Here is a 12,628-nt window from a genome sequence, read left to right on the forward strand (position 1 = left end):
TAGCAAGTTGAAGTCTTCGACAAAAGTGTTGAGTAGGTCAAGGTCTAGCATGTGATAGGCCACCCAACTTGAAATTCTACCACTAGATGGCGCTAATGAGCATACTGTATATTGATCGTGGCTATCTCAGGATAGCGATATTATAGCAAAATGGTGTCTTCGGCAAAGCTGTTTAGTAGATCAAGAACTAAACATATGATGTGCCGTTTGATTCGGAATTCTTCCACAAAACGGTGCCAGTGATCTTGCAATTTTTTGAACGGAGATATCTTTGGATCCTGATTAGGAAAATAAAATTGGATTAGAAAATGTCTTTGATGAAGTTGTTCTGTATATCACGGGCCAACGTGTGAGAGGTCAACTATACTTAAAATTCTTCCACATTTAATTTAAAATACAGTGGGCTGCTTGATTTCAAATACTTTCATCAGGCTACGCTAGAGGTCCTGATTAAAAGTTTTCTAATACAGAATCTCGAGCTCCCGATTATTTTGAAATTTGACGTCTTCGTCAAAGTTATTCAGCAAGCAAAGTGCTGACATGTTATGGGCAATTATATATGGAATTATGTAATTCGGCGCCAGTGAGCATCTTATTTTCTGACCATCATATGATGCTGATCATTTGGGCTAACAGTGCACGTTTTGTCATTAAACGAATTTCTGATGAATACATTGATTATGTTTGCGTGAAAAGACTTCGTAAAGCGCACAGAAGATCTCCTTGCATAAGTTAATGGAGATCGGTACACACTTACATTATGTCTCCAATCTCAGAGAAACATTTCGCCAAGAACCCAAGAGTTGAGAATTCGGTAATTTTCAAAATTGAATCTCGGAAAATATTCTACGGAGATGTCAGCAAACCGGATTAAACACAGCATAAGTACTGTTCGACTTTGGTAACATTCGTTTTCACCCCCAATGCAAAAGTTTTCATAAACATGTTGAGATATAATAATTATTATGTTCATTAATTATGAACAATGTATATAACAAAATCAATGATGTAGAATGTTTTTCTATTTCAATATCTAAATAATTTGACTCCAAAAATGAGTCATAAAAAGATCGTTCTATTTCGGCATGCTTCGTTTATAGCAACATAAATAATATAGAATTTTTGTTGCACCAGTTTATTGTGAAACCTCCATTTTTTGCTACTCGATATCGACTCATGGAACCAAACTAAAATTCAAATTTCATGTTTACTGTAATTATCCCCAACAGCAGCTTTCCAAGGTATTACCATAGACAAACAGACGTCACACTCTAATCGCTTTCCATCGACCACCTTTTTACTCGCAGCGCTCGCATCGTTTTTGTTCATGTTTGACCGCCATCTATTGGTCGATCGGCCAAACCCGCCGATTTAAGCATTGGGCGTACATGTTCTTGTGACTATGATTTTAATAAAGATTTTTCTAAGTGTTACGTCTGTATGTAACTCTCTGCCACCCATTAGATAGGCCTTTTAATTGGACAGGTCCGTGTTTCCATTCTTTTTATCGATGAAGGACCGGTGCATGCACGGGACTGTTATTTCCTTACAAGACTGTCAAAGACCTTCCGAATCATTTGATTTGAAACATCTGGTGAAAAGGCCTATTGCTCGATTGGAAACGCGTCTGACAGTTCATTGATTACACAATTCGCGGTTCTCTATATTAACAAATTATGTGGATGAACCCTACTTTCTTGATAATCCTGAACTTCAAGAAGTGTATTAAAATACCTTAAAATAAATGTAAGCCGAATCAAGTACTGTACCATTTATTTCCACTAGAGTTTGAATCCTTTGACATTTAAATTTATATGACGCTTTAACAACACACGCATGTGATTTATTTTTACAGTAGACTTCAATTTACATCACATTGAAAATTAAATATTTTTTCTGTGTGGTTCAGCTGGTATAGGAATGAAAATAAGTACACTCTTAAAAATAATGGAAATTACTGTGGACATAATTCATAGTATGACTGAATGGCACATGATGTAAATGATGAAACGACACAAAAATGTGTTCTTGAAGATGTATTTAACAAAAAATGTAATTTTATACGTTAAAGGACACGAAAAAGATGCCGATTATAGGGCATTTCCCGGATCAGACGCTATGGTATTTGAAATGTGACATAAATTCACGTCATTCGGCTCGCTTCTTTTATGTGCATCCAAAAAAACGTAAAATCACATGATTTTTTCGGAGTGTGTATAATTCCTAACCAAACACAGTTCAGCCAAGATTTCTTAGGGTTTTTGCAAAAGAAGCCAGGAAGCAGCTGAATTATATTTGTTTCAAGAAAAATCCAACACAGTTTGTGAAAAAAACAGAAGACGCCTTATATCTCAACACAGTCATACCTCCGTGAGTCGATGTTCCATAGCTGGATATCGACTCATGAAACCATAATTGAAACAAAAACAAAAATCATGGTTACTGTGATACTCCCTTCAATCAGCTTTCCGAAGGATATCTGTTCCATTACTCGATATTTCCATGAGTCGTTGATCCCTTGAATATCGATTGGAAGTTTGACTGTAGTTAAGATTCGGAAGTATTTACTTATGGAATTTTCATGCTGAATAGCGCCATTTGGTGGGATAATTTCGAAGCAAACGGATTATTACAACATACTTTATCCTTGGACAAAATAAACAAATTTGATGAAGAAGTCATTTTCATAACTATGCAATCACGATGCTAGATTTTTGGGTTGGAAATATAGCATACTCAGTAGCACCATCTAGTGGAAGAATTCCGAACCAAGAGTGGCCAATCACAAGTTTGTACTTGATTTACTGAACCATTTAGCTTAAAACACCATCTTTCGATGAAATCGGGATCATCAGATATTGGCAATCATTAATATGATTAGTAATGAGGATATCTCAGGATCATTTTTTTAGGAATCATGATCCAGAGATATCTGCGTTCTAAAAATTGCACGATTACAAGCACCGTGTTGTGGAAGAATTCCGAATCAAACGGCACATCATATGTTTAGTTCTTGATCTACTAAACAGCTTTGCCGAAGACACCATCTTGCTATAATATCGCTATCGTGAGATAGCCGCGATCAATATACAGCATGCTCATTAGCGCCATTTAGTGGTAGATTTTATAGTTGGGTGGCCTACCACATGCTAGACCTTGACCTACTCAACACTTTTGTCGAAGACTTCAACTTTCTAGGTAATCGTGATCCTGAGATATTCGTGATTGAAATATTGTATACTCACTAGCGCCATCTGATGGCAGAATTTCAAGTTAGATGGCCTATAATATGTTAGGCTATGACCTACTAAACAACTTTGTCGAAGACCGCATCTTTCTAGGTAATAAGGATCCTGAAATATCTGTGTTTGAAAAATTACGTACTCACTAGCGCCAACTGGTGGCAGAATTCCGAAACAAGCGGTCTATCACATGTTAGTCCTTGACCTACTGAACAACTTTGCCGAAGACACCATTATGCTAAAATATCTAGATCCTGAGATATTTGTGTTCGAGGTGTTGCATTGCGAAATGTCCACTTCATCGGTTCCTCCGGGGCACAATCCGATGGCCACTGGAAGGTGAGGATGTTTTCAAAGTTTCATTTGTCCACTGACCAATTGGTACCGTTGTACTGAACAAATTTGCCGAAGACATCAATATTCTATCTTGCCTAGTTTTAGATTGACAATCAGAATTGCTCCGCGTGTACTCAGTACACGATGCGACCGCTCGTGTGACGGGCCCGGTAAAAATAAGTTACACGAGCGGTCGCACTGGTGTACTTAGTACACGCGTAAAAACTTAGGTTAAAAACACGAAGTTTTCGAAAACTTTTCGTTGATTTTTTCGAAAAATTTCTTTTCTACAAGCAAAAAGAAGAGTAGATCTTGGAATAGGACCAACACCCGGATCAATTTGAAGGGATTTTCAACGTGTTTTTCAGCTTTTCGCAAAGTGCGTGTACTCAGTACACTAGGGCGACCGACGGTGGGTTAACGATTCTGCCTAATAAAATCAATATTGTGTAGACGGGGTTGGTGGTCTGATGGCTACCGCTTCTGCTTCATAAGCAGAAGGTCATGGGTTCAATCCCAGGCCCGTCCCTTTCCTCGTACTTTGTAGTTGTATATCTCTCACTTGCTTCTATCTTCCATTCTAAATCTATCTCACTCAAACTATTCGTTCATAGCAAAGGTTAGAACCAGAGACGGACAAGAAACCGTTTCCCTAACGCTTCCATTCTTCCACGCGCATGCCTTTCCTTACGCCTGATACATAGGCAGTCTGCAAACCACAAAAGCAAACCTCTCTGCCATGCCTTTCCCTCAATCCATACACTCCCGCATGAACTGGCTTAGATGCAGTGGTATATACGGTCTACGTGGGAGCCAGTACAATGCATCATCAATTCCTTCCCCTTCCCCATATTGGTCTGCATTCTGACGTGGCAGGTACCATTGTCGCTAAAAATAGAAGATCACCAGCACTTATACACTGAGGATGCCTGTTAGTCCCAAGCAGTCATTCGGTTGGTTCCTTGTGTAAGTGCAGCTGATCTGGCAATACTGGAGTAGCATCCACGGGCGGCGGCCAATCAAGCTCAAGCTCAAGCTCAAGCTCCTAATAAGATCAATATTTTGTGTAACTAGATCAAGATTACAGAATATATGCTTGGGCATTAATGAATATTTCAGATTAAAAATGATGATAGAAGATCGAATATGAATGAAATACAGCTTAAAACCGCGTGCATCAAACGCTGACTAAGGAAGAACAAATGGTTGACATAAGCCTGAGTGACATTGAAATTTTTCATCAGTAAGTTTAATGGGAGATACGTTTGACCGAATGGACATTTAGCATAAAGACGACAGGCTTAATGGGCTGTTCTTCTGAATTATGCTATTAAAGTAGTTATTAGCACAAAGCTTCTTATATTTCAATCACACTTTCATGATTCACTTGACATTAGGGATTATAGTTGGTCGAATTGTAGCAAACTATGCAATAAAAATATTTTCATACCGCGCATATTATTGTGAAATATAAACTCTGTAGCTTTCAAAAAACTTCCTGCCGAAGTGAATCGAAAGGGCCGTGAAGAGGATTCCTAAACCCACGTTTATTTGAAGAAAGTATGCATGATTTCATGAACGATTAAATGAAAACTATAAGTTCGTGTTACGCGTAAGAAAACAAGCGTCATTTACAACAACAAAAAACGACTTAAAAAGCCTGAGCCAATTTTTTTCATACAAAACAATGTTTTGTTACGATTTGTATGGTCATGAAACGTCAAAAAAACAAGGTCTTGTTTTTTACGTCGTTTTTTTTTTTTAAATAACGCGATTTTTACCTCGTTTTTTTTTTTTAAATAACGCGGTTTTTACCTCGTTTTTTTTTTAAATAACGCGGTTTTTTTACGCAGGTGGTCGACCGACCTTAGGGTATACTTTAGCTAAGATCCATCCGGTCATTTTTAAAGGTTTGCAAATAGAGTCTATTCTAAGAATATGATAAGTTTTTACTCTCAAATAGAACATTGTTTTATAACAAACCTTAAATTTTATAACAATGAACTAACACCATACTAATAATAATAACTATCAGACACAAATGCCACATGTTTGGCAACCTATTGTTAATAATTGATAATAGATACATTTACAAATTACGTGGAACTCAACTAAATATTAACTTTTCTCCAAGCTTTTTTCACAAGAAAACCATGAACCAATATTTTGGTACTGACATAAATGACCTAACTTAAAACTTAGCCTAAATTAAAATAGGCCGATTCATAATTTTCTCCCGAAAATTTAATTAAAAATAGTTGAAAAGGTGACTATTTGACGAAAAAAGTGACTTTAGTTGTAATGGCTTCAAAAAAGTGACCAAGTCACTTAAAAGTGACTCGCTACCAGTCTTGTCTATTGTTGATATTTTCAGAAATAGGCTGGTGCATCTCGAATCAAAACTCACAGCTGTTTCTTAGATCCTAAGAAATTCCTACAAGAGTTTTCTTCAGTATTTTAATGGGAATCCATTTTAAATTTATTGCGCTATTCCTCAATTAGTCCTTCTATTTAGTAGGAAAGATAAGTTCTAAAGAATTTCGAACTTTTTGTCACATGCTTCAAGCGAAATAGATAAAATAAAAACGGCATCCGTCAAATCGGTCACCACTTGCCACTTCGTATGTGGTATACCGCCTCTATCAGATGACGTGATTATATAGCTCAAATTCCACATTCGCTTCGCACACACCTGAGTGCACTTTTTCCATCATCATGCCGTCATCGTCATCCATCGTGGCCGCAAAACCAGTCGGCTCATCGCACCGTATGAATACCTAAATTGTATCACACGCAATGGAAACATAGGTGCGACACCACATAAAAATTAACATACCTCTTGTGTGATTTCCAGCTCGTGGCGTGCATTCTCGTACAGGGCTTCCAGTTCCTCGCACTTGGACTGCAGGGATTGTTTCTCCTCCAGCAGACCGAGGCCGTATTTGGCCGACTGGATGTTTTCGCTGCTGGCCTGGTCCAGTTCCCGGTTCAGGCGCTCGATTTCCGCCCGCAGGACGTCCAAATCGTTCAGTGCTGCCATCTTTTCCCCCTGGATGCGCGCTTTACGGTGTCCAGACCTAGCTAGTTCCCGTCGTCCTCTCCTGCGGCCACTTTCCTCCTACACCCCACCGCTCTTGTTATTTTTGCACACTTTTTATGGATTCACACAGCGACACGGAACACTCTTCTTTGGGGGGAACCTACAGTGAGTGGAACTCAGATTTGTACAGGGTTCACATATTCACATCAAATTCATTAAAAAAAAACTGTCATGATTTTTCGACTTCAAAATATCTTATGAGTAATGAAGGTCATAGGTGTCATCTATTGCGCGGCAATCATAAACTGTTTTCATTTACTTTAATCTTTGGAACAGTGAAATTTTTTTCCGTAATGCGCGCTTTCTTCCAAGGGTGAAATAGATAATGTTGATGATTGCATCAAAATGAGTAATCAGTTCGATGCCTTAGACAAATTTTCCGAACATCAAATCAAGGCAGCATCTAGCCCAGGCTTTTTGAGTGATGAAACAAAGAGTGTCGCCTATCGTCAGTTGTTCCTAATTTGGGGTATTTAGGCAGGAGATCTTGAACTCCATTAGGGGAATCAAGGTTTCCTTCTGTCACGAATGACCTTCCCTTGCTACGGCAATCAGGTTAGAGTGACATTAATATAATTAAGCAAGGTTTCCTTCCAAATAGCAAAAGAAGGAGACTGTCGCGTTTTGCCGGAAACATCTTGAAGAGAAGAAGCACATTTTTTTACTTATAACGACAAAACTGAACGTTTGTTCAAAGTTGTTTTGAAAGGTCTCTCAAGTGACTATAAATCACCCGAAGAAATCAAAAATGGAATAAATGATTTACTTGGATTTTCCCCAGTCCAAGTAATCATTATGAAAAAGAGAACCCAATCTGGCATTGTTCGGAAAGGGCTTTCTCAAGAATATTATTTAGTTCTCTTCAACAAAAAAATATCTAAATAATATTAAGGCTTTAGAAAAAAGTTTATGTTTTTAACTTATGTTCGATGTCCGTGTGACGTGGGAACATTTCCAGAAACCTGGAGGAAATTACCAGAACCCCACTCAGTGCCGTCGGTGCCAAAAGTGGGGTCATGGTACAAAAAATTGTCGCATGGATGCTAAATGCATGATTTGCGGAGGTTCTTCTCACGCCAAAGACGTCTGTCCAGTGAAGGAAGATACCACCAAATTCATATGCTCAAATTGCGGGGCCAATCATAAGTTCAATTTTTGGAATTGCCCTTCACGCAAGAGAGTCATTGAGGCTCGTGCCATGCAGATGAAAGATAATATCCGTTACGATAACGGTCGTTTCCGGAATTTCCCTGGTAAAGTATCAAACAATACTCATTTTTCAGTTAACGATCGCTTGATTAGGAATCATACCCATCAGGAAGATCATAATCATGCTCATTCACAAGATAATTTTAATCCGTCGGGTAGCCGTTGAATCTTTCAATTTCGAATGTATCTACCCACGGACAATCCTTTGCCGATATCGTAGCAGGTAATTTGAACTCCTCCCCTGTTCGTACTATGAGTACCCATTCTACTTGTTTCAAATCAAATGGATAAAACCCTACCGCCACAGGTAACTCCGCAGCTTCGTCTACCGGAAATTCTAATAGGATATCATCAGATAATGTACCCACTTCAAGTGATATGTCTGCCTCTGATTTTAATTTTCTAACTGAACAATTGAATCTAATGATTGATGCAATGTTCAAAGCCACCACTATGCTCGTTCTCCGAATGGAAAAGAGGACGAGCTGTTTAATTTTCTTACAGCTAATAACGTGCATATAGCAGTTATTACTGAAACGTATTTGAAACCTGGATCTAAACTCAAAAGAGATCCTAACTTTTTTGTTTATCGTAATGATCGACTTGATGGGGCATGTGGGGGAGTTGCAATCATCATTCATAGGCGTATAAAACATCAACTGTTTTCGTCATTTGAAACTAAAGTTTTTGAAACTTTAGGTGTTTCAGTTAAAACACAACTTGGTAAATATACTTTCATAGCTGCCTATTTGCCTTTTCAATGCTCTGGACAGCAAGTTAATTTGCTCCAAACTGACTTGCGAAAATTGACTCGCAATAAGTCAAAATTTGTTGTCATTGGTGACTTTAACTTTGACTTTAACATTGGTGACTTAACATCGATCATGAAATAATTCTCAAATTAATTCCAACGGCAGAATTTTATTTGATGAGTGCTCTTCAGGATATTTCTCAATTCAATACCCTGATAGCCCTACATGTTTTTCCTCTTCTAGAAATCCATCTACGATTGATTTGGTCTTAACCGACTCTAGTCATCTTTGTAGCCAACTGATTACTCATGCTGATTTTGATTCTGATCATGTCCCAGTTACATTTCAAATATCCCATGAAGCGATTCTCAATCCTATCAGCTCTACTTTCATTTATTTTCGAGCCGACTGGAATATATATGAAACATTTATTGACTCTAATCTTGATGTTAATATTCCTTTACAAACAAAACTTGATATTGACAATGCTCTTGAAACTTTAACAAATTCCATTGTTGTAGCCAGGAGCATTGCAATTCCAAAATGTGAAGTAAAATTTGAATCCGTGATTATAGACGATGATCTTAAACTTTTGATCCGTCTTAAAAACGTGAGGAGAAGGCAATTTCAACGTACTCGCGATCCTGCTATGAAAATTATATGGCAAGATTTGCAGAAAGAAATCAAGAAACGTTTTGCACAATAAAGAAACAAACTTTTTGAAAATAAGATTTCTCAATTGGACCCTGGCTCTAAGCCCTTTTGGAAGTTATCTAAAATCTTGAAAAAAAACCTTAGAAGCCAATACCGGCATTGAAAGAGGAAAACAAATTATTACTAACTAATTGTGAGAAAGCACAAAAACTTGCTATGCAGTTTGAAAGCGCGCACAATTTTAATTTAGGACTCACTAGTCCAATCAAAAATCATGTTACTCAGGACTTCGAAAATATTCTCAATCAAGAGAACGTTTTCGAAAATGCCTGTGAGACTGATTTGGAAGAAGTGAGAACTATTATTGATAAAATCAAAAATATGAAGGCTCCTGGCGATGATGGAATTTTCTACATCCTCATCAAGAAAGTTCCAGAAAATAGCTTATCATTCTTAGTTGATATATTTAACGAATGTTTTCAATTAGCATATTTTCATGACAAATGGAAAAATGCTAAGGTTGAACCAATTATAAAACCACACAAAAATCCTGCAGAAGCTTCTAGCTATCGTCCAATCAGTTTGCTTTCCTCCATCAGTAAACTTTTTGAAAAGGTCATTTTGAACAGAATGATGGCCCACATCAACGAAAATTCATTTTTTGCCAATGAACAGTCCGCCATGGACATTCGACCACTCATCAACTTTTACGTGTAACAAATTTGATTCGTTCCAACAAATCTGAAGACTTTTCTACTGATATTGCTCTTTTTGCCATAGAAAAAGCATTCGACAGTGTTTGACGTTTGATCGTAATATTGAAAAACATTAATTTTCCAACATACCACATTGTTAGAATAACTTCAGGTTAATTATCAGAACTCCAGGTCTGAAAGACTTCCTGTAAGAGCTGGTGTTCCCCAAGGCAGCATTTTGAGACCAATATTATACAATATTTTCACATAAGACTTACCTGAGTTACCTCAGGGATGTCAAAAATATTTGTTTGCGGATGACACAGGCCTCTCCGCCAAAGTACGAAGCCTGCGTGTCATCTGTAGTCGATTGCAAAAAAGGTTGGTTATTTTTTCTTCATACTTGCAGAAATGGAAGATTTATCCTAATGCTTCCAAAACTCAACTAATAATATTCCCACATAAACCAAAAACTCTTTATTTGAAACCTTCAAGTAAATATGTTGTTACGATGAGAGGGGTTTCAATAAATTGGTCAGATGAAGTTAAGTATCTAGGGCTTATGCTAGATAAGAATTTAACTTTCCAAAGTCATAGTGAAGGCATTCAAGCGAAATGTAACAAATACATAAAATGTATGTATCCACTTATTAACAGAAAATCAAAACTTTGTCTTGAGAACAAGTGTTGATCATCAACCAAATCAAAAAAAGACTTGAGCAATCATATAGCGCATTAAATTTTAGTTTTAAATGTTTGTTGTAAGCTCGATAGGTGTACGAATATGTAAATGGGTTTCTTTTAGACACAAATTCAATAGTGTTGTCCATTATCCCAAGGATGAAAGTAAATGACTGTGCTCTTCTTCTTGGCTTTACGTCCTCACTGGGACAGAGCCTGCTACTCAGCTTAGTGTTCAATGAACACTTCCACAGTTATTAACTGAGAGCTTTCTTTGCCAAAGTTGCCACTTTCGCATTCGTATATCATATTCGTGTGGCAAGTACGATGATACATTATGCCCAGGGAAGTCAAGGAAATTTCCATTACGAAAAGATCCTGGATCGACCAGGAATCGAACCCAGACAGCATGGCTTTGCTTTGTAGCCACGGACTTTCTCGGCTAAGGAAGGTCCCTAATTTATGACTGTCGAAAATGACAAATATGATCTTTATAATTGATAAACTATTATGAATTTAATACGGTAAATTTTGATAGTTTTAGATTTTAATCAACTTGATGTGAAAACAGAGCCCTGTACGAATACGAAATTAAGTCACTGTTAAAACCAACAGAAATCAACGTAGGAAAGAAAAAAATTTCCAGCTCTCGGCCACCACAATTATTTCATCAATCCGTTCAAAATCATCACTCGGTACAGAGTCGCGTTTCTCTGGCGTCGCACTTGACTGGACACGGAACAAGACAAGGCGAGAAAAAAAAAATAAGATGAAAATTCACATAACTACTCGTCACTTTTTCTCGCGGCGCTCGTTTTCTTCGCCAACTTTTCACCAAAATGCCAATTTCCTGGAAGTTTAATTGCCCGTCCAATCCGAACGGCGAAAATGTTCACTTTTCACCCACGAGAAAATCATTGAATTGCACCGAAAATTTTGGATTTTATCACCTTCTAGGCGGAGGAGTGTTTCACTTTTTCTGATGGATTCTCTCACAATGACAACGCATCATGAAAAAAGTGCGAGTCTCTGGAATGGTGAAACACTGATTTCTTTTTTCTGCTTGTTCTGATGGCTGCCTCTACCGTTGGGGCTCTGATCTCTGACTGAAATGGAAAACTGAAAATTCCGATGAACTGAACACTGAACTAACACTCAACTGTGTGCGCGAACGAGAAGGGAAAATCGAGACAACTGGCGAAAGTTTTTCCACGGTGTTGTCGGGGGAAAATTTTCTATCACACTACGCAAGACCGAGAGCTGGTGGGCGAAAACATTCCAAAACATCGAGTGACAGCTGTCATCGCTTGCGCTGTCATCATGACGCAATGAGGTTCGGATCGATTTACACTATTTTGCATTGCTTGCACGGAGAAATCAGACTGCCCAAAAAATAAGTTCTTTTTACGCAAATTTGGGTGAACTGCATTTAGTTTCTACCCACGGTTGGGTTGTTCTGCCTCTCTCGCAACAGCAATGTTGTCAAAAACAGAGAGAGACGCACCGACCCAGCGTCGAAGTTCAATGGAATAAGCTAAATTTGGGTTCTTTCGAAGATGAAGATGAAAATGTAAGTTACACACTTAAGGCCGGTTTGCTACTGACAAGAAAAGGAATCGCCTATCTCGATGCGTGGAAAATTTCTCCCAAGAAATGATCAAGAAAATCACTTTTTTCTGATCGCAGTACGCAGTTGAGAAGAAATGTCACTTCAAAGGGGGCTCTCTGTAGGAAATTTCTTGACCCTTTCAGTCAAGGAATTTCTTTACTTTTCTTGAGTGAAACAGCATACTTAGCTTTAATTGTCAAATTTGTACTCGACAAAACAAATTAACGAACTTGGCCGGTAAATCATAATTTGACTGAATTCTCGTTGAAATTTGATTTTTGAACCAAATTGGGTCCTAAAATGTTTAATGAATTCTTGTTTTTATTTAATAATACGAAAGAGCATGTTAT

General features: G+C 37.8%; 1 protein-coding gene across 6 annotated transcripts in view; it reads right to left on the minus strand.

Moving 5' to 3' along the window:
* Nucleotides 1–11,934, minus strand: part of LOC5565680 (protein bicaudal D) — a 74,387-nt gene extending 62,453 nt beyond the window's left edge. Inside the window, exons 1-3 of one of the 6 annotated variants that reach the window (XM_021844898.1) lie at nucleotides 11,620–11,924; nucleotides 11,283–11,398; nucleotides 6,415–6,778 (exon numbers count right to left, since the gene is read on the minus strand). In XM_021844898.1, coding sequence (XP_021700590.1) covers nucleotides 6,415–6,618 — 204 coding nt within the window. In that variant the 5' untranslated portion in view covers nucleotides 6,619–6,778; nucleotides 11,283–11,398; nucleotides 11,620–11,924. The other 5 variants (XM_021844899.1, XM_021844900.1, XM_001650005.2 and 2 more) reach the window with 5 other exon arrangements.
* Nucleotides 11,935–12,628: the final 694 nt, after the last annotated feature.

This window comes from Aedes aegypti, chromosome 2, assembly GCF_002204515.2.
Source record: "Aedes aegypti strain LVP_AGWG chromosome 2, AaegL5.0 Primary Assembly, whole genome shotgun sequence".
NCBI lineage: Eukaryota > Metazoa > Arthropoda > Insecta > Diptera > Culicidae > Aedes > Aedes aegypti.